General features: G+C 36.9%; 1 protein-coding gene across 1 annotated transcript in view; it reads left to right on the forward strand.

The window, feature by feature from the left end:
* Positions 1-528: 528 nt before the first annotated feature.
* PPFIA1 (PTPRF interacting protein alpha 1) overlaps positions 529-25,029 on the forward strand; it is a 61,649-nt gene continuing 37,148 nt past the window's right edge. The window contains exons 1-7 of the mRNA XM_019473979.1: positions 529-908; positions 2,030-2,293; positions 21,980-22,081; positions 22,766-22,930; positions 23,829-23,903; positions 24,354-24,455; positions 24,714-24,935. Of these exons, the coding sequence (XP_019329524.1) occupies positions 2,030-2,293; positions 21,980-22,081; positions 22,766-22,930; positions 23,829-23,903; positions 24,354-24,455; positions 24,714-24,935 (930 nt within the window). The 5' untranslated portion in view covers positions 529-908. The remainder of the gene's footprint in view (positions 909-2,029; positions 2,294-21,979; positions 22,082-22,765; positions 22,931-23,828; positions 23,904-24,353; positions 24,456-24,713; positions 24,936-25,029) is intronic.

The following is a 25,029-nucleotide window of genomic DNA, read 5'->3' on the forward strand; positions in this document are numbered from 1 at the left end:
GGAGCAGAAAAGCCCCATCTCCTCGGCCAGCATCTTTGTTTGTCGGGCCCTGCCGCGGAAGAGGAGCGGCGAGACCCGGGCGGCGAGCTGCCGGTGCCCCCGTCTCACTTCGGGGCCTTCCTCCCCCGCCTGCGCTTCCCGGGCGCTGCCTCCATTCCCGGCGGGTTTCTTTCACCCCTCTCGGCTGGATATCTCGGTTCCGGAGCATCGTCGGTGGGACCGGCCGGGGCGAGAGCGGGTGGAGGACTAACGCAGAGGAAACAACAGGTCTCCCTTCTCCTCGCCTTCCAAACAGATAGCGGCGCCTTGCTCTTGGGATTATAAATGTTTGAACTAAGACCCAGGAAACTGGAAGGAGAGCCTCCCGTTGGAATTAACAGAAGAGAAAAGAAGGGAGGCTTTTCCAAGTCCTTTACAAGAAAGCTCGAGCCGTTTTCCCATGCTGTCCGTACTCTGATTAATAATGCGATTGTGACCTGAGTGGAATTTATGAGCGATGAACTATTGAAGCTTGTTGCACCGCTGCATCAGACCTTTTCTTTTTTTTTTTTTTTTTTTTTCCCCCTCAGCACATGATTCCCCCATCCCAGCTGTCGCAGGACCTGTGGGCCGGTAATAGAGGGATGGGAAGCTGAGACAGTTTATTTTCATTCTTCTGTTCTGGGGACTTGGCTAGTTAGCTGAAGCTGCTGCTGCTTTTTACTGGATCTGCTCTTTACTCGGCAGGTTTATTTGTTTTCACGTGCACGGGGTGTTTCAATTAAATAGACTTTGGACTAGAGCTGCATGGATGCTTTGCAATCCGAAAGGTTTTTGGGGGTAACAAAAAACTACTAAAAACAGAGAAGAACTGGTACTGCAGGAAACCTGGGGCCTGTTTTCCAAGCCTTTTCATTTTATTGAGCAAGGTAAATAACGTAGTGGTGTTGAAAATACAGGGCTTATGGTAATCATGCATGAAAATGTTATAAAGCACTTCAGGCTGTTCCAAGTCTTTAAAGGGATTGAGAGGTCCCACTGTAAGGCTCAGAACAAGTTTAATTGTTCTTTGAAATGTTCAGATAGGAGTGTGAAATTTAAGGCTGAGAAGAAACTTTGTGGTACCTGAGAGGTTGAGAGAACTATTTTTTCTGATTTGCCTTAGGTTCATGTAGGTTTGTGATTTTGAGAGAGGCTGTCTGAAGAACTTTAGACGTCTTAGTGGTTCACTGAGAGTGTGCAGTAATTATATTAGTGGGTTTTTTTCCATGCTTTTTAAAAAACTTGATGCCTTAGCCTCTTGTAAGGTTCTGTAAGGGTCTCTTAAAAGTCCTTCCAATTTAACAGTAGTACAGTATTTACTTTTGCATTGTTAATTGTATTCATATTCTGCCTTGAATTATTTTTGCTTACCTTTACTTTTGTTATCTACAGTGACAGCTGCTGCCACTTCATGATGAATTTTTTGCTTTTTATCTTCCTTTACATGTGTATCTCCCAAACTGGACTATTTGGATTTACCACTAATTTACATGCATCACTTTTACCGTAGACTTTCTACAGCCAGCATAAGCTCAAAGTACTGTTTTAGATACTATCTTGTATGTTTCAAGTGTTGGAAGAAGCAGATAATGATTCACGAAACATGCAGTGTAATCAGTTACTGGTTTAAGTGTATAATTTTTGGTGGCATGCTGCATGCTTATCTGTGTTTTTTTTAAAGATCTCAGCAGCAGTTTACTCTTAACAAAAATATAAATCCATTAAAATGAGATTACAGTTTGAAATATAGCTGTAAAAATCTGGTTTTGCGAGAAGTCACAAGATTCTCATTATGAAGTGATGCTTTGATTAAATTGATTGTATACCTTTTCTCCCGCAGTTTTAATGAAATAGTGGCAAACACTAAGGTGTTGGCAACCTTTGCTGATGCTATCATTGGGAAAGCTAAGTTGGTATTATGGGTAGTATCCAAAGTTCCTTTGCTTATCCTGTTTAGATTTGTTTGACTTAAATTTATGGTCTTTGTTTTGTCTTATTTTGTTTCAAGATGATGTGTGAGGTGATGCCAACCATCAGTGAGGCAGAGATTCCCTCTGGGGGAAATGGAGGCCATGGTTCAGGTTCCCCATTACAGTCAGATGCTGATTCCCATTTTGAGCAATTAATGGTATCCATGTTGGAAGAAAGGGATCGCCTTCTGGAAACACTAAGAGAAACTCAGGAGACGCTAGCATTGACCCAGGGCAAGCTACATGAAGTTGGTCATGAGAGAGATTCCTTGCAGAGACAGCTCAATACTGCGCTTCCACAGGTATGGATGTTTTGAAAGGAAGGTATCTTTCGATAATTTTTGTATTTCTTGTGGGTTTTTTGTTGGCTTTTTGTATATTTAATTTACTGAAGAGTCAGGTTATGTTAGGGGAAGGTCAATCTAGCTTAGTACTTTCCTGAAGTACCTGTTGGTGCTTGCTTGCTTTGAGAAAGATATAAAAGCAAGGCAAGCAGGGAACATCAGCCCTTTACCTCCAGTATGCTTTCCCGGTTTCTGGCATTTCTTTGGCTTAGCTTGAGCATGAAGTCTTGTCTACGTCCTTTTGTTTAATAGAACCTGATGGACTTTCTTCTGTCACTAGTATTTTTCAATGTTGTTTCTAACTGCCTGATTCATTCACGTGCTTAAGAATTACATACAGGCCATTCTGGGAAAAAAAGCAGGCCATTCTGATACCGTTATAGACTTTGATTTAAAAACTTGAAAGTTTAAGACTGCTACCTTGTGAATACATGCTGAGTTGTCATGGCAGTGTAGAAGTCCGAGTGTGTTGTTTAACTCATGTAGTTCCTTTCGGAGAGTTTGGATTTGGGGTGGTGGTTTTCTTTTTTTTTTTGGTCTTGTAAGGAGTTACTAATTACTGACTTCTGGAAGATGGAGTGTACCAGCGTATAGCCTGTAGTGCTAAACGTGTTACATAGGGCAGTAGTGTGTAGTTAGGAAAGGTGATTGGTGTCTACAGAACTTCTTGGTTTTTATCCATTCTAGTTAAAAAGAATCCAACTGAACTTTGAACACTTTGAAAAGCATTTGGTTGTAGGCAAAGCAGAGGCCGCTTTCAGGTGTCAGTTAACTGTTGATAGCCGTACACTTTCTAGCATGGTTGGTTGTTGTCCCGAGTATGTCATGATGATGTTATACTTGCATACCTTATTCTAAGAATACTTATTATTTTTACAAATGTTTACATATCCTTAAATATTGTAGTTACTGTTTATACACTTTAAAACAGTAGTTTTAAATCCTTCTGTTTCCACTGCTCTCATTATAATGTAATCACTGTATGACTCTTGGTATGGTAATCGGTACTGGCAATTACTAGGGATAGAAACTGAAAAGTAGTACATGTTAGTCTAGTTGTGTTACAATGGTATGATGGAAATCAGAAAGGAGAAGTTTCCAACCTTTGCTGCTCCCTGTGCTAAATCATGTGCTGCAGGCAAAAATCATGCTTTGTTTTTTTGTTGTAATAGTTGTGGCTTCTCTTTAGCCGCTGTTTCAGGTCTGCTACGTTAACGGATGCCATTAACCAATTGCATGATCTGTAAACTGTTATACTTTAATTTGTGGCTGAGTAGAATCATCCAAGCGCTAAGTGTACTGTTCCTTTTTTCCCTTTTCAATTCTCAGCTTTCCTTCCTAAATCTAATAAGCTACTTACATGTAAACATTTCTTTCTAAACGTTTCTAAAAGATTAATGCAGTTAAAACAATTCCCGTTTTCAAGAATGTCACAATTGTATGGTTTCATGTGAAATCTGTAGGAAAGCAAGTCTCATAGTTCAGTTGAGAGAGAAATTTTACTGCAATTTTCTATAAATATGCAGCAGTGCATGGATTTTTTTGTAGATTGCTCTTGAAAAATACTGTTGTGGTGGTGTGAAAAGTGTGCCACTTTTGTCCTCAGTGGTGCTTAAGCTCAAATGATTGTGGAAGGTGACAATTGATGTTGCTTTCAAAAGTATTTTATTATTCTTGTTACAATCAGAAATAACTTCTGTATTTGACAAGTTTTTGTTGTTGTTATGGTGAAGAGTCAGTTACTTCATAGGTATACATTTCTGATGAGGTGAAAGGATTTTTTTTTTTATTAAGTGTTCACTGGGAAAACTTTGTGGTGACTCTAACATTTGAAACTATTCAAAATTTTTTGTTAATTATTTCAAGCTGAGCATTCTTTTGAACTACTGTCTCAAATAACCCGTTGTTTAGCTGTGGATTTCAAGGAGGGGTAGAAGCAGGATAACTTTAAATTTACTGACAACTGTGTCATATTTTTTTCAGGAGAGAAGGGATTTAGTAGTGTACAATTTTGAAAACAACTACTATGATAAAAAACTGTTAGTAGAAAGAGATGTGAAGATCAATTTGACTAGCTGTACAAATACTAGTGTAATTGCATGAATTACTAAATCACTATGTAACCAATGTATTAGTTCTCCCTCAGACTTGGCATGTAGCTTGTAACACGTCTTTGTAGTTGATGTTGGAGTACTTTATCTTAAGGAGTATTGAACTGAATTGTTTGTATGTACACTTCTCCTGTTTTACATATTTAGCTGAATCAGCCAGTTAGACCGTTCTGATGACTGATGGAAACTCCTTGTATGAAAGAAGGAATGCCAGATTGATTGCTTCTATATCAAAACTACTTCTCTGTTTTTAGTATGAAGACACTCGATTTCTAATGGCATCCCTGTACTTAATTCCTTGCATTCACTGAGTTGCTGTGTATAGGGAAGAGGCTTGTACCGGTGTGTATATAGTTACGAAATGGCAAATTGGTACTTGTGTATTTGCACATCTTGTAGGTTATAGAAGTAAATGCAGTTTATTCTGCAGCAGTGATGCGCATTCTCTGAAGTGTCAGAGAAGTAGACTTTTCTACTATACTTGTAGTGTGGTGATCAGCTAGTAATTCAAAGGCATCAGTTCTAGCTCACATAAACCTGAAACAGCTATTTAGGGTAAGAAGACTTGTTGTGGATGTCTAATTCACAGAGAGAAGAGCATTCTAATCTTATATAGACATGCTTTAACTGTTACATCTTCGCAGAGTAAAACTGGCAAGTTTTTCTTGTATGGACAGCTGGAAATGAAATACATCAACATTGTCTTGATAAAATAACTGGATTCTTGGCAACGCTTTTTGTTTTCTGGGAGTTACCTTCTATTACAGATTACCCTAGTCAAGCTGTACTCTGACCTTGGAAGATGGACTTGATGAAATCAAATTGCTGTGCAAGAACTTGAAATTAATTTTATTCTTCCTAGAATTTTTCACAGAAAAAATGAAAATGAACTTTTTGCTTTGAGAACTTAGCTTTTATTTTTAATGTAAACACATTCAGTTATGATTTGATTATGGTCTTAGTGGATTTAATTATGCCCTTTATGTGCCTTCTAGAGTGTATTCTACAAAATTCAATGTTTGTGTGCTTAAAATTTGTATAAGTTCATCTGTGAAACATACAGGATGCCACTGCATTTAAAAGTTAAATCTGGAACTTAAGGTAGATGAGGTCCAACTGACTACCAGTTCTTGCTCTTAAGGTGTTGCAGGCTAGGGTTCAATTTGCTGGTAGAATTCCATGTAGAAGTTTCTGTAAATGACAACAATGTGTTTGTTTTGGGTGGAGAAGGCTAGAGTTTAATTTACAGAGACTCTGGTACCTAGCACAAATAAAAGCAAAGTTGATGAATTCATAGCAACTCTGATCAGGATGACAATTTTAATATGTATGTCAAGAATTTTATAAGCTGATGTGCAGATATTATGCTTCTGTAAGACAGCAACACTCTTATTAAGATCCATCTTAATCTTGCACTTCTAATCTTTTGGTCTTAAATTTATCATACTTTATTTTCATTTCTATGCAAGGCAAGTAAAATAGAAGTTAGAAGCCTTTCTGTATTTATGATGGTCCTGTTCAGAATTTCTGTATTCAGCAACGCATATATAGGGGCAGATGAGAACCTCCTGTCAGAGGCTGTGTGTGTCTGTGTGTAAATAAGAGCACTTTACTGTAATGTGGAGTTAAATATGGAAGAAAAGCTGCCTATAATTTTGGCTTGGCTTCGGCTTTCCTAGGTTGCCCATCGTATCTTAATTTGAAGTGAGTCCCCAGCAGGCCATCTTTAGTTGCATTCTATCTATAGTAAGTATTTTATCACTACTGCACACTTCAGTTAAAAATAGTATGTGTCTGTTTATATTTGTATTCAGTTAAATTCAGGTATGTCTCTATAGAATGATCTTCCTTAGACAATCTCAGAAATACTGTTCAATGTCTCGCATGTAAGAAATATCTAAACACTTGGTCTGAAGACTGCCCTGGTATTGTTTTATAGTGATGAACTGAAGGATTTAGTTGCCATTTTAATACTGGTGTTGTTTGGATTTCCTCCAGACAAATTTTAAATAACACAGGATGTCATAGATGTAGAAATGAGGTTTTGAATTGTACATTATATGTAGAACACAGTTGCAGAAAGTACCTTAAGTAAAGGGCTTGCCAAACTTTGCAACAGCTGACATCTCCTTAGCATTTTAAGTGCAACTCCATTTACCGTATTCAGAACTGTTCAGCCTTGAGGTGACATAGCTTGTACTTCTTATTCTAGCAAGATGTGGTATTGACTTCTAAATAAAAGCCATTAGTCTCAGCAGTGAGCCCGTGTGTCCAGAAACGATAGAGATCCAAAAGGATTTCAGATGTGCAAATGCATGTCACAGCAGAAATATCCTCCACTTCTCTCATCCCGTTCTGACAGCAAAGATGAACATGACTCTTTCTGTGGCTTTTTCAGACAACTATAATTTTAATCTTGTCTATGTTGAGTTTCAGTTGCTAAATCTTTCTTGACTCTTACTGTTAGTAAATTACTGGATAGATCTGTCTTTATCTACCCTAGTTTAAGTCAGATGGAGATAGGAGTTAATGTTTAGAATTCTTCACTGACTATATCAATAAACCTCAACTGCCCTAACATTTCTTTCTTTGCAAGGCATAGAAACAGACAACTTTTGTCCAAAACCTTCAGAATATGAAGTTATCTGAAAGTATGCTCTATGACCGGGCAAAAAGAGGAGTAGCTACGCTTCCAACAGTATAGTGGAGTATATTGAGGACCAAGTCTCTAGCATTTGTTCTGACTACTTTGTTTCTCATTTAAATATGTTTGGGTGAGTTTGTTTATTGAAACATCCCACCCCTACCCAGCAGACATCTGCTTGCCTATTGTTAGCAACTTGCTGTTTATACTGTGCTTTTCATTTAGGTTATCTTGATTATAAATAGACCTTTTAGCTAGATTAAATTTAGAATTAAAGTTTTCTTGTATCTCAGGGTGAACTTTAGTGCTGTTATGATGTCCCATCAATCCCTTTAATAAAAAGCTTTTATGAAGTCTAAAACTATTGTTTTTATTTTACTTTGTTTGTTTGTAGGAAGAATGTTTTGGTGACTACCCAGAAATGCTTTTTGTTTGTTTTTAATAGTGATTTGTGGGTGTAGCCCTGAAAGATGAGCTGGTGATTATTTTTTCCCACTCTTCTGTTACTATGTACGAATGTCTGATAATGGGTGTATTAATGTTTGGTGTGCTGTAGTCTAACTTGCAAGCTAACAAACAGGCTGTGCATAAGCTTGGGTGAAAAGAGCTATAATCAAAACAAGCTGTTTTAAAAATATATGGTATATTTAGAACCAGGAGAAATTCACATATATACTCATCTATGCTAACTTGCCTGTAGCCTCTTGTACAGCAGGTAGTGTTTATTTTGGCATTCTGAGAATTCTTCCTCTGCAAGCCCTTCTATTTTTTTCTCTTTTCTTTTTAAGAGTATAAATAAAAACTACTTTAAAGATGTTTGTTAGCAAGACTTAAAGATTCAGTGTGGCTACATAGTTGCAATTTCCAGCTAGATGTTAAAAAAAACCAAATTCCTGGATTTTTTTTTTTTAAGATAAATATGAATTAAAAAAATACAATCCTCCCGCACCAAGTTCTTAGTGTTTTAACATCCACTGGCGTGTGACTTTGGTTTCTTCTTTCTGGTATTTATTTAGAAGAGATGGATGTTGGTTTTACTTGCTATAGGATTTGATCTTGAGAGTACACAGTTGTTTGTGTTTTGATATATGTAGATCCCTTATAGTTAACAATGTTGTCAGAGAGCTTGAATATTTGGAGAGAACATTTTAGCTGTCTATCAGTAATTTTGGTTTTTGTACTTCCTAAGCTGGCACTGCATCCCAGTACTCAATATACTTCACACTTTAACTTAATTTTGCTTTAACTTTCCTGCTTTAAAGGAATGTGATAGAGGTCTTCATGTAAGCTGCTTTTAGCAATTTAGGCAGCTTAAGTCACTTTAAGTCTGTAAGGCTGACTGGTATCTGTTGACATATATTAGAAAATACTTACTATAATCTCTTGCACATATGGATCTCAAGCTACAAATACTGAGAAGGGATAAATATGCATAGTGTGTGTCAGGTAATCTGGGTGTTCATAACTTTCCAAGTGTATTTTTTTGTAAGCCTGCCTGTGGATTCTCCAAGTGTAAATGGGGAAATTTGTGGCAGTTCTTGCCAGGAAAAATGTTTTCACATTCTCCAGGCTGAAAGAAGAATTATTATTTTGCTGCCGAGTGGAGAGAGTTTTTTATTCAACTTGACTTTTTCACAGGATTGCTTGGAAATACTGTTTCTGCATTTTGTAAACTCCAGATAATTGTGTAGTGAGCTGAATACTTATCTGTAGGTTGCTTGAGGAGATTACTCTCCTAGTTCATATATTCAGAATTGGAGGAGTACTGTGATTACAATACTTGTTAAAGTTAATGCTCAGTTTGACTCTGATGTGGCGTTTTCCTTTAGGTTCTCTGTAAATTGATGTGAATAGTTGGTTAACTTGTTTTTTGCCTATGACCTTTATCTCTTTCAGACTTGGGTTTCGTATAAGCTCTACTGAAAATCAGCTCCTTTTCTTCTGATGAGCATGACAAGGCTCTGTGGCCTGTTCCTACAGTGGTTAGAGCTGTAACATTTTTAAAAGGAGAAGCTTTGTTGCTTAATCTTCTCTTCTGCTATTCCACAGTGGCTAGCCTTGAACTTCGCTCATGTGTTTATGTTCGTGACTACTCAGGGTATGGTTTCTGAGGATGGTAGTGAAAATCTTAATGGGAATATAATTTTGGTTGCATTTGAAGTATACTGTGATTTTTAATGGGTACATATGAATAAGACCATTCGATATATCTTTTCCTGTAGTTCATCTGTCTTATGGTTATGTTGTCAGAAATATAAATGTTTAGAAATAGTATTTTGTTTTAGAACTTCTATGAAGTGCTCCAGGATTCCTTAATGAAAAGGTCCTTACACTACCAGTAATAATCAGATATCTTCAGGACAGATCTTAAACAAGGATCATCACTTGTTCAAAGGGCCATGTGGAAAAAAAAGCTTGAAAAATTCAATATGCACATCCTTCTAATCCTTCTAGTTTTGTTGAGGAAAAACCTTCCACTTGGAAAATAAGCAAGTGTTTTCTATTTGTTGTGATAGGAAAATGGGCAGGCCTTGACCATTCGATATATCTTTTCCTGTAGTTCATCTGTCTTATGGTTATGTTGTCAGAAATATAAATGTTTAGAAATAGTATTTTGTTTTAGAACTTCTATGAAGTGCTCCAGGATTCCTTAATGAAAAGGTCCTTACACTACCAGTAATAATCAGATATCTTCAGGACAGATCTTAAACAAGGATCATCACTCTTGTTCAAAGCCATGTGGAAAAAAAAGCTTGAAAAATTCAATATGCACATCCTTCTAATCCTTCTAGTTTTGTTGAGAAAAAAACTTCCACTTGGAAAATAAGCAAGTGTTTTCTATTTGTTGTGATAGGAAAATGGGCAGGCCTTGATTTTTTTTTTTTAAATCCCGTATAACTGTATAAGCTTAGGTAGCCGAATAATTTACATAGTTAAAAAAACCAAAACAAAACAAAGCCACCTTAAGTTGTGCAGTTTAAACAAAGAATTTTTGTGTTGACCTATACAAAGTTTAGACTGACCCGATGTAGAGCTGAAAGATGTAACTATGAATGTTCATGTAAAGAAACTGCCCTGCAGTTGGTTGAAGTTTATTAATCATTGTCTTTTCAACATTGACAGTTTTCTGTAATGAGAAATGGTGTTTATTTTGAATTACTTGAAAAGGAATTTTGGCTGCCCAAATCCTTGGTGTAAAACATAAAACTTTGTTTAATATGGAGAGGGCTCAGTCAATAAAGAGGGTCATAAATTCCTGTTATTTTAAGGGTATTGGATCCATGGTTATCTCAGTAAATAGTAACCAATTTTATTAAGCCTGGTTTACTACTGTTTCTGAATTTTCAAGCACGATCATGAAACAAGCCACTGAAAAGGGAGAGGGATATCTGAGAGTGGAATTGCTTGTTTGTTTTATTGTGTGCTTCACACAGAATGCTTGATATGAAAGTTTTCTCACTGTGTAAATCAAAATTGTTTTAAAAAAGAAAATTGGGGGAAAAGGGATTCTGCTGTACACATCTGAAAGGACCTCCGTCTTGATCAATGGCAGGGTTTAATTTGTGGGTTTCAGTTGTGGATTCTCAAATGTCTTATGTGAGCCTGCTGCAAAAATAATGTAGCAATATATACTTTTGCCAATAGAATGTCATAGTCAAAACTCTCCTTTTCTTTGTGCTCCTATCCATAAATGGGAAATCTGCTAGCTGAAGTGGTGTTCTGTAACGTGGTGGGGTTCGTGGGTCTCCATTAACCTTGCTGAATGAATAAGACTGCACCTAAATTCTGTTACTAGCTGTGCTTTTCACTGTAGTTTGTGCTTGAGTAAGACTTGTGGATTTACTGTTCCCAATGGGAACATGAACTCTGTGTAATTTTATATTCTTTAAGGTTCTGTTGTGTATCGTATTTAAAGTCCTGACTGACATCTCACACTTGAATCTCTTGCTTCTACTAGGACTTAAGACATGGGCTACCTTTTGTGTTTTAATTTGGAAACCCAGAAATAAAAGAAACTTTTGACCCAAATCAAAGGTCTTTTAAAGATTTAGATGGGATTCTGTTGTTCAAAGAGTTACCTGTAGTACTAGAAGTTCTTCAGATAATCTAATTATGGGTGTAAATGATGACTCTACACCTGAGAGACCAAGGTTGGAACAGCAGAGCATGTATGGAGAGTGGTCTTGAATGTACGACAGAATCTGGTTGGGGTTTTTACATGTTTATGTGTGTCTTAGGTAAACTTCTAACTTCAGAATATCTCTTCAAAGCTCTCTATTTGCTGTGTCACATTTGGGTGAAGGACTAAAAGTTTGGTTTAGATAATTTCAGGGATGACTCGGGATACCACTGTGGGTCGTTTTTATTTATTTTATTTTATTCCTGAGTAGTATATTTTTCATGCAGTGTTATCACCTTTTTGTAGTTCATGGGAAAAGGCTTGGAAGGTCATAAAATTCTTAGTTTCGTGTTGAAGAACACGAGGCAGGTGCATCTAGTAATTTATTTCTTTTAGAACATGCAGCTTGTGTTTTCAGAATGTCTTTTGAGGGTGTGGTTCAACAACATTATCTTCCAAAAGCTAAGCCTTTGTTTTAAGAAATCTGGAATTACTTTATGTAAAGTGGAAACGAAAAAGCTTTTTAGGATTTTGGCTTTCACTGCTCGTCCATGCAGGAAAGAAGCTGTCCTTTTCCCCTCCTGTAATCTTGGTTATGCTGATACTTACCTTGGTGTAACTCTGATCCCCTGTTGGATCTGTAGTCTTTAGAGACTGCGTAATAATCTTCTGTATTTTGTGCAATGGTTATAAAAGATTAAGTCCTGGGAGGTAGTAGAGGAGACATGGGCCAAGTGTGCCTTTTCTCTCAACTGAGTAGGAGGCTGCAGGGTTTCCTGGTTGCATCATCTTTCCCTTGTTTGTAGCACAGTGAGGAATAGGAGCTTCTTCCTCTTCTCAGACCAGGTTCCTCACCAATCCATCTTTTGCTTCAGCATTTGTTACTGGTTACAGCATATTAACACGCTGTCCTCATCTCTTCCTTTTCTTTTTTTTTTTTTTTTTTTTTTACCTCCCTTCCCTGCCTTTTAGCATTATTCATATCCCTGGTTTTGTTCTGTGATGTAACATGCTTTTTGGGTTCAGGTAGTTATGAAGTTTGGAACTGTTAATTATGGATATCTTTTGTGGCAGACAAAAAATTACTTTGAACATTAAAAAAAGCTTAAAAAAACCCCTTAAAACAACTCTTTGACACTTAATCTATGTTGCCGAGTTAAGTTTTTCTGTGTTTAAATACCAGACTTGTCTGTTGTAAGACCTGAGACTCTACTCTTTTTGCATGGGCTTTAGAGTTGCCTTTATTTGTAAAAATCAAGCAACTTTTCCATGGAATGGTCCAGTTGCATTTAGTCCAACTATTGCAGATTTGGATATATTTAGCTTCAGTTAGCCCAGTAAATTCACTTAGCATGTAAACTGGGGTGACAGGGTACAAAGAAAGAGAAAAACAAAATGTAAAGAGCCTGTAAGTTGAATTTCCTGCTGAAGGCATGTGTCTGTCCTCATTGAGTATTACTTGCTTAAACAAGTTTGAAATTATAAGACTGAACTGTTCATCACTTGGCAAAAAAAAAAATATATATATAAAAAAAATAGGAGAGCAGTGAGGGGGAAGTACATGTTGATGCTTGTTTAATGAGGATGGCTTGGCCAGCCTTACTCAGATATTCCCAAGCACTCCCTTTTAACATAGTGTGAAAAACGTACTTTACACCTACTGGCCACAGAACTAAACCTGACAACTAAGGCCAAGATGAATGATTAGAATAGGGCAGGGCAGTGCATCAGCTGCTACTTACAGTTTTTGCAAGCAGAAGTATCTTGTCACTGAAGTAATCATGCATGAAGGATCTTGTCCTGGGTCTATTTCTAAAAAATAGTCAAGTATTAGTCATGTAAGGAATTAATTTTTTAAACACGAGAATTCAGTATTTAGGATCAAATAAGTTTCAATTCATAAAAGTTATAGGAATTTAATATTAAATGTCAGCTGAGCCAGAATTGTGCTATTTCTTGTGAGTGCAGTATGTTTGGAGTTGTCATATAGAAAAATAATTTTTTTTTTCCTTGCCCAAGGAAACTGACAGTTCAGTGTTGTTTACAATTTAAAAGATCTTGCTATAGCTTTTGCAGTAGCTGCTTAGCCTGCATAATGGGGGGTCCCAGGAAAAACAGTGAACTTGTTAAACTTTCTCAGCGTATCTTGCAGTTGTTCTACAGTTTGGCATCTTTGAGGAGCATTGTATGCTGTGAAAACCTGTATGGGATCCCAGGAAATCCTGACCAACTTTATGTGGAGAGGAAAAACTTCAATGAAATCTTTATAGTGTCATATTAAAGATGGAGACTGGTTTTGTCCCATATCTTGTCAAACTGGTAATGCAAGATTCTTCCTCTTTAATTAAGTACAACTGTATTCTCCTTTTGCCATAGTGGGTATGGGTGTGGGTAGGTTTCTTCACTGACATGGACTCCAAAAATGGAGATGCCTAAAGCTACAAGTAAGAAGTTGTGCTACTACTTACTGTATTAGTTACTAATCAAAATAGACTAGGCTAGGGGTACAGGCATGTGGTAATTCATATTGTGAAACCCTTAGAATTCACGGATTCAGAGTGTAACTGAGAGGCATTTGTTTTTCTAACACCCCCCAAGTATTGTAAACTTGTTTCTGTGTTAAGGTAAACTATTCTTCTGAAATATTGGTACTTGGACTGTTACAGTATTGGAAAGGATTACTCTGTTACTGACCAGTCTCAGCAGTCACAGTTCTGCACAAAGTAGCCAGACACATCCCAAACTGAAAAGCCTGTTTTTCAATGATGACTAAATTTTTCCTGATACATATTTTAGCTGATCTTGCACGTTTTTCCAAGTTGAACAAGATCGGTGTGGTTTTGAATACTTTCGTGCCATATCTGCCCTTTCAGGAGATATTTTCATGTGCATCCAAGAGCAGTTAAGGTGGAACTCTTTGCATGACCACCACAGTGAAAAGATTCTAGCCATGTGATGGAAGAAGGTTTTCTGCCACCATTGCATATGAATAGATGCTAAGTTTCATGCAAGTCTGAAGAGCGCTTCTGTATTTCCTATGCTTGCTGCTAGGCAGCTGTTACCTTACGGCTGTTGTAATGGTTCTACTTTCGGACTGCTTTACTCAGAAGATTCACAGTGTCGCCTGAGTGGGGACAACATTTTAAAAGTGTTTTACAAAGACAAGAGAAAAAAATAGTGTTTCTAGTTAGTGTTCAGTTTGTTCATTTCTCGTTAATCCTCTGTGCATGCTGTTAAGTTGCAGGGTTCGCCCCCCTAGTTGAGTATTTGGGGAAAGCCTTTGGGAAGAAATAAGTACTTTGGTGTAGTTGTTCACTTGTTCGATGTGTAATCTTTGATACACATCTGTAGCTTTAAAAGTCTATGTTAAAAAGGCTATGGTGAAAATGGGTAGTGTCCACTCTGGGTTAACTGAAAATATACCCTGTGTGATCTACCATACTCTGAACAAGCGTCAGATGCTGGCAATGATTTGTTAAGGTCGATGAAAAGATTAACAAACTACCTGGAGAAATTATGGATTCTTAATCTTTCAGTGACCGCAAGGCTAGTTGCCCTACAGGAAGATGCTTGGCAAACTGTGAGTTGTTAGACCAAAAGAGGAGTAGCTGGATGAAATTTTCTGACTTGTTTAAACAACTTCATGTTCTCTTTCCTTAATTTCACAGACCTACAAAGAAGTTGTAGGATGCAGCTGTGGCTTAGTTTTGACTTCCAGCACATTACCAGCTAACAGTCTTGTAGATACCATTTGTTGCATCTGTGACTTGTATTCACTGTGTTGTATGTAGGTCTAATTAATGGTGGAGCTTGGAAGATGCTTGGAGATCAGCATGTGTACCTTGCAGTGCAAAGTACGGTGTATATAATCAGTGATTGTTGACTCTCCAGTGATGACACATTTTTGGATGAGGCTTTGCCCCTAGTCTTGTATACGTAACAGCACTGTTTTGCTGGGTTTAGAGAATTAAATGCAAGAGTATAGGCAGTAATGATTTTGCTAGTCTGAGTGGTTTATACAGGCTGTAGTTAATGATTTGAGTGTAGGCGGCTCCTGTTGGCTTGTCTTCGACCTATGCTTTGTTCTGTGTACTAGGGTTTACAGGCTCGCTTTCCAAACAGTTCTGTAGCGTGTATAAAGTTCGAGCATTGATTAATGTGGTGAAAGGAAGACCTGTGATCCTTCAAGGAGTGAGAGGCTGAATCCAGCCATGTTTGGGTTCCGGTACTTTTACCCACCACACCACCACCCCCCCTCCCCCCGGAAATGTCTGTCAGAAATGTGTTAGATCAGGGAAGGGGAGATACAGGAGGGAGAACATGGAACTGGTGTGTTTCTACCTCCCTTTTCCTGTTACTTCTGCATTCTTCTTGCAAAGCTGCCAAATACCACCCGTCTTCATTTATGTTTTCTTGCACGTCAACACGCAGCGCTTCCTGAAAGCTCCTAGCAATGAAGTCCAGATTTAGTGCTTTGTAGTTCAGGCTCAGTGAACACTGCACATAAATTTAAGCAACTCGCTCGGGATGTAACTGGAAACCTATTTATTACCATGGAGACTTGGTCTTACTATATATAAGCTTTGTCATTTTGCTCTTGGGCATATGTTTGGTACCTACTGGCTGTGAGTTAAGAGTTCTTTTGCTCATTACTTGTCAAACGCTAGGCAGTTGATTTCAGCTCCAAAGTGGACTGGAAACTGAGTTTCATTCCAGAGCAATAACTGGATAATAATTATGCAACTGTAAATACTTTAAAACTTAATTGCCTGTTTAGTATTGAGCAGCATTAATGACAAAGCCTAGATAGGTCAATCCAAGAAGTAAGCTTGAAGAATACCGTACTAAAAAAGAGGGCTGGAATGATAAGAAGTTACTTGGGTTTAGTATTAGTCACTGACCATCAGCTGGCGGCAATATTCATTTGAGTGTTTTCATGCAGTGTTACAGTTTTTGCTAGAGAAAGAAAAGATATGTTTTTTTGAGTCAAGGAAAACATAAATTTCTGAGAGTTGACCAAAGGTGGTATTACATGTTTTAAAATATCTCAATGCCACTAGTTGGAACGTGAGGATTTTTTTAATAGTAAAGAAATCTGCACCTGTGTTTTGGTAGTGGTCTTTTGAGTTATAAAACATCTTATGCAAAAGCAGAAATAGGAAAGGAGGTCGATACATTAATTGTATTATAAGCTTACTCTGGCCGGTAGTTAGCTCTAGTTGAAAAAACAACTACTTTGAGCATGGAAAACCTTTCAGTGCTCCGAAACGCAGGAGTTTGACATAACTGTATTTTAATATTACTTTAAGTATTTTCTTACAGTCCCTTTTAAATTGTTGGGATTTTTGAGATCAAAAGATAAACTTATTTCATAGAACTGATTCTCTTAACGCTTGAAATAAGTTTTATGTTTCCAGGTTGGAAAATCCAGGCTGCTTGATACTTACTGGACATTAATTTCACTAGGTGAAAACCAAAATATTTTTCTTTACAGGCTATAGACTGTTTTCTCTTTCCCATTAGCACAGGCCAGAGATATGGAAAGGCTGAAAGCAATCTAATTTATTATGCTGAACAGGCAAAGCACAATTTGTGTTGGTGTTTCTCCTGGATTTGTTGCTGTTAAAGTGTGTGTAACTGTGTTTTCTTGGAAGGCTGGATTTAATGATTAGTACATGTCAATTCTTTTCAGTTTTAACTCTAAATACCCTTGAATTATTTCATAAATCTGTTAGCTTAAAAATAAAAAGCTAAACTGGTGTGACTTAATAGGTACAAAAATTCGCTTGCTAGGAACTTCCAAATATATTGGGGATACCGGTCACTGTGTGCTACCTAAAACCCTTAGGTTTAAGATGAAGTGGCTATGAAATACCCTGTGAAGCTTAGATATTTAGGTTTTCTTTGATTGTTTTGTTTAAGACTGTATGCATGTCATTTTCATGCATGCATCATTTGCAATGCTATGAAATACCCTGTGAAGCTTAGATATTTAGGTTTTCTTTGTTTTGTTTAAGACTGTATGCATGTCATTTTCATGCATGCATCATTTGCAATAATTGTGGTTTATATGTAATGTAAATAGCATGATGGAAACTTATCTCAGATTCCCTCATTTTCTCATCCCTGATGGCCTGCGCTTTCCCTGGTTGTTCTTCTCATGCTCTCTTCAGCTTCTCAGTTTTTTGCGTGGGTTGTTTGATATGCAGGCTACAGAACAGAATGTTAACAGTAAAACAAAATATTACTTGGAGATTAAACAGATAAATTCCACTCACATATTTTTGGCAGAGATGTTCCTAAAGATGCAACAGTTGCATCTTCATCCTTGTATTGCCAGAAGATACTACTTTAATAGTATTTAATAATATTTTCTTTGATGAATTTAAAATATGTTTCTTTTTTAACATCTTTTCATCCTTTAAATAAGCTTTCTGGTCATCTTTTTGCCTCTAATCCATTAATCCTTATGTACTCAAGAGTGGTGGTGTGTTTTATAGTGGAATGAATTTTGTTGCTTGAGCAAATCCCAAGCAAACTTACAGTCCTTTGTCTGCAGTCATAGTAGCAAAGAGCATCCCTAGTACACAGCTTGTGTTAATAGACTTTCAGGGATTACTTCTGTTTCTTTCAAGTTTTTCCCTAAGTTAAATACTGTCTTTCCTGTCATGTAGCATTTATTGGTTTGTGATGTACTATCAGTGGAACCTACAAATTATGCTTGTAATAAACATGAAGAGAACCTGTTCCCTGACAGCTGTAATATGCCTGGACCGAGATCTCACAAGTAACCAAGTGGCTGTCAGCTCGGACATCAGAAATGTACAGGCTTGACAGCTAGATGACAGCTAGACACCAGCTGATCCAACTTTTGGAAGGGTGTTTGTGTTGCAGCCTCTAAAATATTAAAGATTGAAGGTCAGTTCTGAAGGTTGAGGTAGAAGAAATGCTCTTGCTTTAAAAATTCATGGAGTTTGTGGGGAAAAAAAAAACCACAGAAAATGTATTACTGAACAACAACAAACTTACTTTCTCTTAATTTAGTTTTTTGTTGAGAGTATTTATTTCTGGTAGCAAGAGTGTCATGTTTGGAATGATTCAGTTGGTTCAGAAAGTTACTTTCCTCAGTAAACATTTCAGTTTAGTATAGAGTACGAGTGTCAGTATGTTCTAATCAACAGGGGATATTTACCTAGTATATTCGTCGCTCTCCGACTCTTTCTTGTACGTGCTCTAAAGTGCTTATTCTGAGTTCCATTCTTGTCAGTCCTCAGAGTTGGGTACTTATTATTTTGATGGCAATCAGAAGCAGAGCAGAACTTTGTTCTGATGCTCTCAATCTTGTCCTTAATTACAGAATAAGTAATACAACTTTGTGGATAAGTAGAAAAGTTTCTCAGGATTTTTCTTTTTCCTTTAATTCTTTCTGTACGTTCATCTAATGCCAAGGAAGAAATTGAGACAACTCAAGCTTTTTTGAGATGCTAATGTTACAAATAGTTTCTCTCCTTTTGACCTGCTTGAGGAAATCACAAATTGTCTACTGTTGAAGGTAAGTATTAAAACGAGAAAGGACATGCCTTTTGGCAGTGTCACCTGAAACTAAGGACATTCAAGTGTTCTTTCTTAGGCAGCTCATGGGACTCAAAGCAAGTATATTTTGTCAAAACAAACAGCAATGGAAGTATTAAGCAATGCCAGAAATACGTGTCAGTCTGTTTATGCAGCAGCAATATAAATTCCTGTGTGCACTGTTCTTTTTGGGTCACCTGACAGTGCGATGGTTCGTGTCATAATTACGATATATTTGTGCTGCAATTTATATTTGCACAGAAGTATGCAATGGAATAGAACTGTATGTACTATAATCATTTGAAGAGCAAATAGACTTCCTTTCAAATATACAGCTGTTTTTCAGAAGATGAAGCTCATACGTGTCTTAGATAAGAAAATGTGTATTAGTGCTGTACAGTGATTTTTAAGTTGAGAAGGGATGATGAAACAGTGTCTGGTAGTCCTTACGGCTTTCTTTATCTGGTTCTCAAGACTTGAGGTAGAAACCGGAAAAATAAGAACTTTCCATGTCAGTCCGCTGTCCTTTGGAGAATTGTGTAATGTCTATGCTTGTAAATGTTGATGGTTTTATTTTAAGTTTTTTTTTTTAATTATTTGTTTTCAAAAGGGCAAAAAACCACCAAGAAAATCTGTTCATATCAAGCTCTTATGTGAATACTTTGAGTCTATTGGTACTTCTAGTAGTTTCAGTAGTACATAATTATCTAATACATAAAGATAAGTAGGGAAGGCCTGTGAAGAACTGCGACTTTGGAATCGCGTTCTGCTTTACCTAAGCTTGTATTGGAGCAAAAGGGATGTGTGCTGTCAGTTGTCTGGGAGTCTTGGAAGCTCCCGTGGGTGGGATATTGGAAGTACAGGAAAAGTTGGGACACGAAGGAGTGTTCTGCAGGGAAAGCTCATAGTAGAGTCAATTTTTCCGTCAGCTTCTGTGAAGCTTGAAGTAGGTTTTTTTGTTTCTTGGTTTACCTTGTACTCAGGAATCTTTTGTAGTTTGCTTTGTGTATTTAAAAGTTCCAGTAGCTTTATTTACAGACCAGGTTGTTTTAATAAGTGTATTTGTAGAGATTTTTACTTGAAAATAATAGGCCGTTTTTTTTTTTTTAAGGATGCAAATGAAATACTGCAGTGAAATATTTATGTGAGCATAATTATCAAGTGTGTTAAGGAAATAATTTTTTTTTTTTTTTAGCAATTGAAAAAGGAAAGAAATTAAGGCTTTTTTTGCAGTGATTTGCTGATTAACTAGGGGGACTATACCGAATCTTTTTTCCAATGAGCAGATTTTTATTTAGGAAGAGGGATTATGGAGATGGATTCTGCATCTGTGATGGTGGTGTTACTATCTTTTTCATAGCAACCTTTAAAAGCCTAATACATTAGTAATTCCAAAGAGTTCACTGTAGGTATATGTTGCACAACATATTTTTTTGTCTTTTCAATCACATGTATGTTTCAGAATAAAGTTTACCAAATTAATCTTGGAATTTGCAGATAGTGTCTTTTGACTATGTCTGCTTATTTCAGCTGTGTGTTAGAATTTGCAGATGTGCTAGTGTAATTAGTTGATGTGTCCTTTTGTTTTTAAGCATGTGTTTTCTGTCACTTTGAATTTTACTGCAGAACAGCTCTGTCTTAAGCTTTTACTTGATACGCAGCTACTGTCTGTTAAGCAGTATACCTTGCAGAATTTGGAAAATTTAGAGAAGCAGCGTTTGTGCGCACAGTGTGTTGCCACAGTACGTTCTTCTTAGCCATTTGTCTTGTTCATCTTGTCTTGATCATCACCAGTTCAGCTATACTGATCTACTGTTTATTAGATGTGATGCTTGTTTATTAGAGTGTTTTCCTTATTTTAGACAATAAAGAAGACTAATTTATTTACTAGTGTTTCAATGCTTTCTTATACAAGAGGTTCTGAAGTGTTCACCGGCCATTGGAATGACTGATAACGTATTTATTTTCACATCCTAAGTTGCATTGATAACACAAGAGGGTTTTCTTTCCCGTTTCCTACAAAGCTCTCTTCTAAAGCATGGACTTGTTCACATTCACGCTTACTGTTAATAATTTCTAATGCGGTTCAGATTACAACTTAAATTTTGCGAGAGTAAGTAGGTAGATAAGGTTAGGCTCAGTATTTGCTTATGAATGTGGTGTATAGTTGTATCTTTTATTCTATCCAGAGTATGCTCACTGAGTTGATAGAAAGATTAAATGCCTTTTATGTTGAGTATTTTCAGTGAGGCTGTTGATAGAGTGGAAATAGTTTAGGATGTGGTGGCGCTCTCGGATATTCAGTACAATCATGTCTTCCTGACAGAAATCCAAAAATTTAGAAATATAGTCTTTAAATTTGACGAATCTCAATGTTCAAAAACATGCAGTAACTGCTGTGAGTTAGCTTAATTCCTGTTCCCTGATGACTTCACTCCATGTACTATTTCACTTTGGTTCAGTTTTGTTTGCTGAAAGCTTTACTGAATGTGAAGGGAAAGCCTTTTGAGGGCTTTGAGCCCAAGGGCTCAGTTTCTAGAAAATTCTGATTCTAATCCTCCGAGATTTCTAGCAGGACTACAGGGAAAGGGTGGTTTCAGTTCCATTCTGTGAGATTTAAAAGTAGGTATAAATGAAATCCCTGCGTGTAGCTTAAGTAGCTAAATACCTATAAAGGTCTGAGTCCTCCAGTGGCGAAGCTTCAAGAATGCTCTGTTACTATGAAGAAGTAACCTGTGTGTTCTGCCAGGGTTACACATTGTCTCTCACAATTAAATACTGACTTGAAATTTGTCATGATTTGCTGGGTTCTGTTTTTGCTTAGGGCTCTTGTTTTTTCATGTCTCCCTCAGCAGTCATTTAAAAAAACCCCAAACAACAACTTTTTGAAACAATAACAAAGTGCATTACAAATAGGTTTTTCCCTTTTGCTTACAAGGGATACCCCAATTCAGATAATTGCCTTGAGAGACAAACAAGTTCTCAAAAGTACTGGTCAAACATCTTTAATCTTTACATTTGACAGTGTAACGGTTTTAAGTGTTTGAACTTAAGCCTGCTTAGCATGACTAATGCAACTGTATTGGCTTTAGACATCTGAAATGAATACTTCAAGAAATCACGTCAAGTGTTCCTATGAATCTGCTCTCACTATATCCCGATACTTGATGTGCTTATATTTGTCTGGTTTATTTCAGGAATTTGCAGCGCTTACGAAAGAGCTAAATGTATGCAGGGAGCAGCTGCTTGAAAGGGAAGAAGAAATCGCTGAACTGAAAGCAGAAAGAAATAATACCAGGGTTAGTTCCTTGTCTTCTCTGAGATTACCATTATTAAAGCATCCAACTACATGGAGGAAAACATTGAATGTTCGATTTGAAAAGCTAAAAGTGTGTTTTCCCTGATACTTGCACATGAATCCCCCTGGAGGTGCAAATGTGTGTTGATTAAGAAAGTTTGGAATCTTATGCACAGCTCCAAATACTGCTGTGCAGAATCAGGAAAAGCTTGTAAGACTGCACTGCTGTCTGTTGTTCAGCTTTCTTGTGTTAAAGTTTTGTAATCCTACAACACCCGAGATCAGAGGAATAGAGTGGGCAAGCTGTAGTGATCTGTTCCAGCAGCTTACACTGCTGCCAGCAGAACAGTTGCTCTCTGATTTAGAGCATTTCCTATGTACATCCTTCTGACAAGCATGCAGTTCCTCAGATTGGTGGCGGAACTGAAAAGACCTGGTTAAGTAGAAACCTCATTTAAAAACTAGACTGAAAAAGAGAATTAGGAAATGCATTAGCTCTGATATAACTTCTTCTGACACGGGTGAAATGTTAAAAACAGGTCCTTATGCTTGATGCAATAGTCTTTGGCTCTCAGGTTTGGAGTTTGGAAACTTGATGTTTGAGGAGGCAAAGTTTTCTGCAGCTATGCAGAACAGGAATAAACATTGTTCTTTATTTTTTTTTTTTTTTTTTTTTTAATTTTTTTTTTTACTGGAACATTTGGAGTGTCTTGTCTCCAGGCATGAGCGATCTCTCAGAATGACTGTTGTGAAGAGACAAGCTCAGTCTCCAGCAGGAGTTTCTAGTGAAGTAGAAGTTCTCAAAGCACTAAAATCTTTATTTGAACACCATAAAGCCCTTGATGAAAAGGTAATGAAATATGGTAGCTAACATCTTCTCATCCTGTCCCCTCTTTCTTTTGTGTGGACCATGCAGTTGTTCATGCTAAAGTTGCAGCAGTCAGGGTCTCTGAGCTTCTCTCTGTATTAAGATAGTGGCTTTGCTATAACTCCATCAGTAACTGCCCTCCTGAATGAATATGTTGCACTAAAGCAAGGTGCTGTAGTTTATTCTAGTACTTCATTAACTGTGCTAATGTAAACTAAGCATGGTTCAGGGGCAATATATTTGTTGCAGGAATGCATACATTTGCTTACCTGTATAATACCAGGATTTAGCCTTCTGATGATGTAATACAAGAAATGGACTAGAGAGAACAGGAGGAGAGGAATCTGCTTACACTGCAATATCAAATAAAGCTGAATTAAAGGAACTCCGCCCTTTAGTTGTGCCTGACGTTGGCAGCAGGATATGCAAGTGGTGAAGTTCACTGTGAATTTTGCTCCCAACTCATAGTTTGACTAACTTTTGTGACCCTTGTATATAAAGTCTGGCAAATTATTTTAAGTAGAATTCTGTCTCTTCTTCCGTGTTGTAAATAAGCAAGAGCATACACACTCTGTGCCTTACAAAAGGATAAGCAAATTCTGGATATGTTTAATTCTTGCCTAAATGTACAGGTCATGTTGAGATACGATTTGCTTATGACAAAAAAAGGAAAAGCTAGATTTGAAGATATGCATTGTTTCCCTAGAAGGTTTTTTGTAGCATATGTTGTAATTAGTACTGACTCAAGATTAAGCAGGTCTCTAAGTGTAATGGAAATAGTGTCATTTATTATCTGAAAGGACATGGCAGCATGGCAATAAGTGAAATTGATTTCTTTTTAATTTGAATGATTTCAAATTATTTGAAATTACTCTTTCAGGTAAGGGAGAGGTTACGAGTAGCACTTGAAAGATGTAGCTTATTGGAAGAAGAACTAGGTACTACGCATAAAGAGGTTGGTTTTTTTTTTAAAGAAGTTTTCATGTGTGCATTGTGGGTGTTTAGTCAATATTTGTACACAGTAATTTATTCAGTTATTAAGGTTCACTTTCACTTCTTGGTTTTGATTTTTTTGTTTGTTTGTTTTTTACCAAATGGGATAACTATAATTTTTAAACAAGTCACTTTGAAAGAGCAGGAAAGGAAAAACGAGAAAAACCCTGACCTCCCTAACTCCCCCACAAAAATCCCAACAAAAAGAGTTCCTGTGGCTTTAAAATAAGAATTTTTGGGTTGCAATGGCATAAGTTTTTTGAGTGCCTGTGTCGCATTTTATTAATACATACCTTGCAGTAGAATCAGTAATTGTTGTTTTGCTCCTTTGCTTTTGCAGCTGTTCCTTATATTATTAGTGAGAAAGGAATTGACTTGAAACATATGTATATAAACTTTTCTTTTCTTTTAGTTAATGATTCTGAAAGAGCAAAATAATCAGAAGAAAACACTTCCAGATGGGATGCTGGATATAAATCACGAACAGGAAAATACACCAACTACAAACGGGAAGGTACAGCTATTTACTTTTTTAGCTGATGTCTGATTTTTTTTAACCATTAACTATAATATTTTAACTTTGAACTCTAATAAAAGGGGTTTGAGTGATGATTTAATTAAAAAGCCTCAGTTACCACAATTTCAATTTTTGCAGTCTACCCAATAATAAAATTATCTTGGGGGAGGGGTGTTTACAGATAAGTAACAGTTTGTTTTTTAAATTTCTGGATAATGTGCAAATACTTTTTTTTTCCCCCACCCCGTTTAATAGCGATCCTCTGATGGTTCTTTATGCCATGATGAAAACCTTGCTAAAGTGATTGAACTCCAAGACGTCATAGATAAGCAAAACAAAGAGCAGACACAAATGAAAGAACGTCTTACTGCTTTGTCTAGCAGAGTAACAGAGCTGGAAGAAGATCTTGACACAGCTAGAAAAGACTTAATAAAATCTGAAGAAATGAATACAAAGTTACAGAGAGATGTACGAGAGGTGAGGAATAAACTGTCAAAATTTGAGTAGTCACAAATGCAACTGCTTTATAACATTTCAGTGTCATTGGTGCTCAGTTACACCTTTATGCTTT

Source organism: Aptenodytes forsteri, unplaced genomic scaffold (assembly GCF_000699145.1).
Source record: "Aptenodytes forsteri isolate BGI_AS27 unplaced genomic scaffold, ASM69914v1 Scaffold252, whole genome shotgun sequence".
In the NCBI taxonomy this organism is placed as follows: Eukaryota; Metazoa; Chordata; class Aves; order Sphenisciformes; family Spheniscidae; genus Aptenodytes; species Aptenodytes forsteri.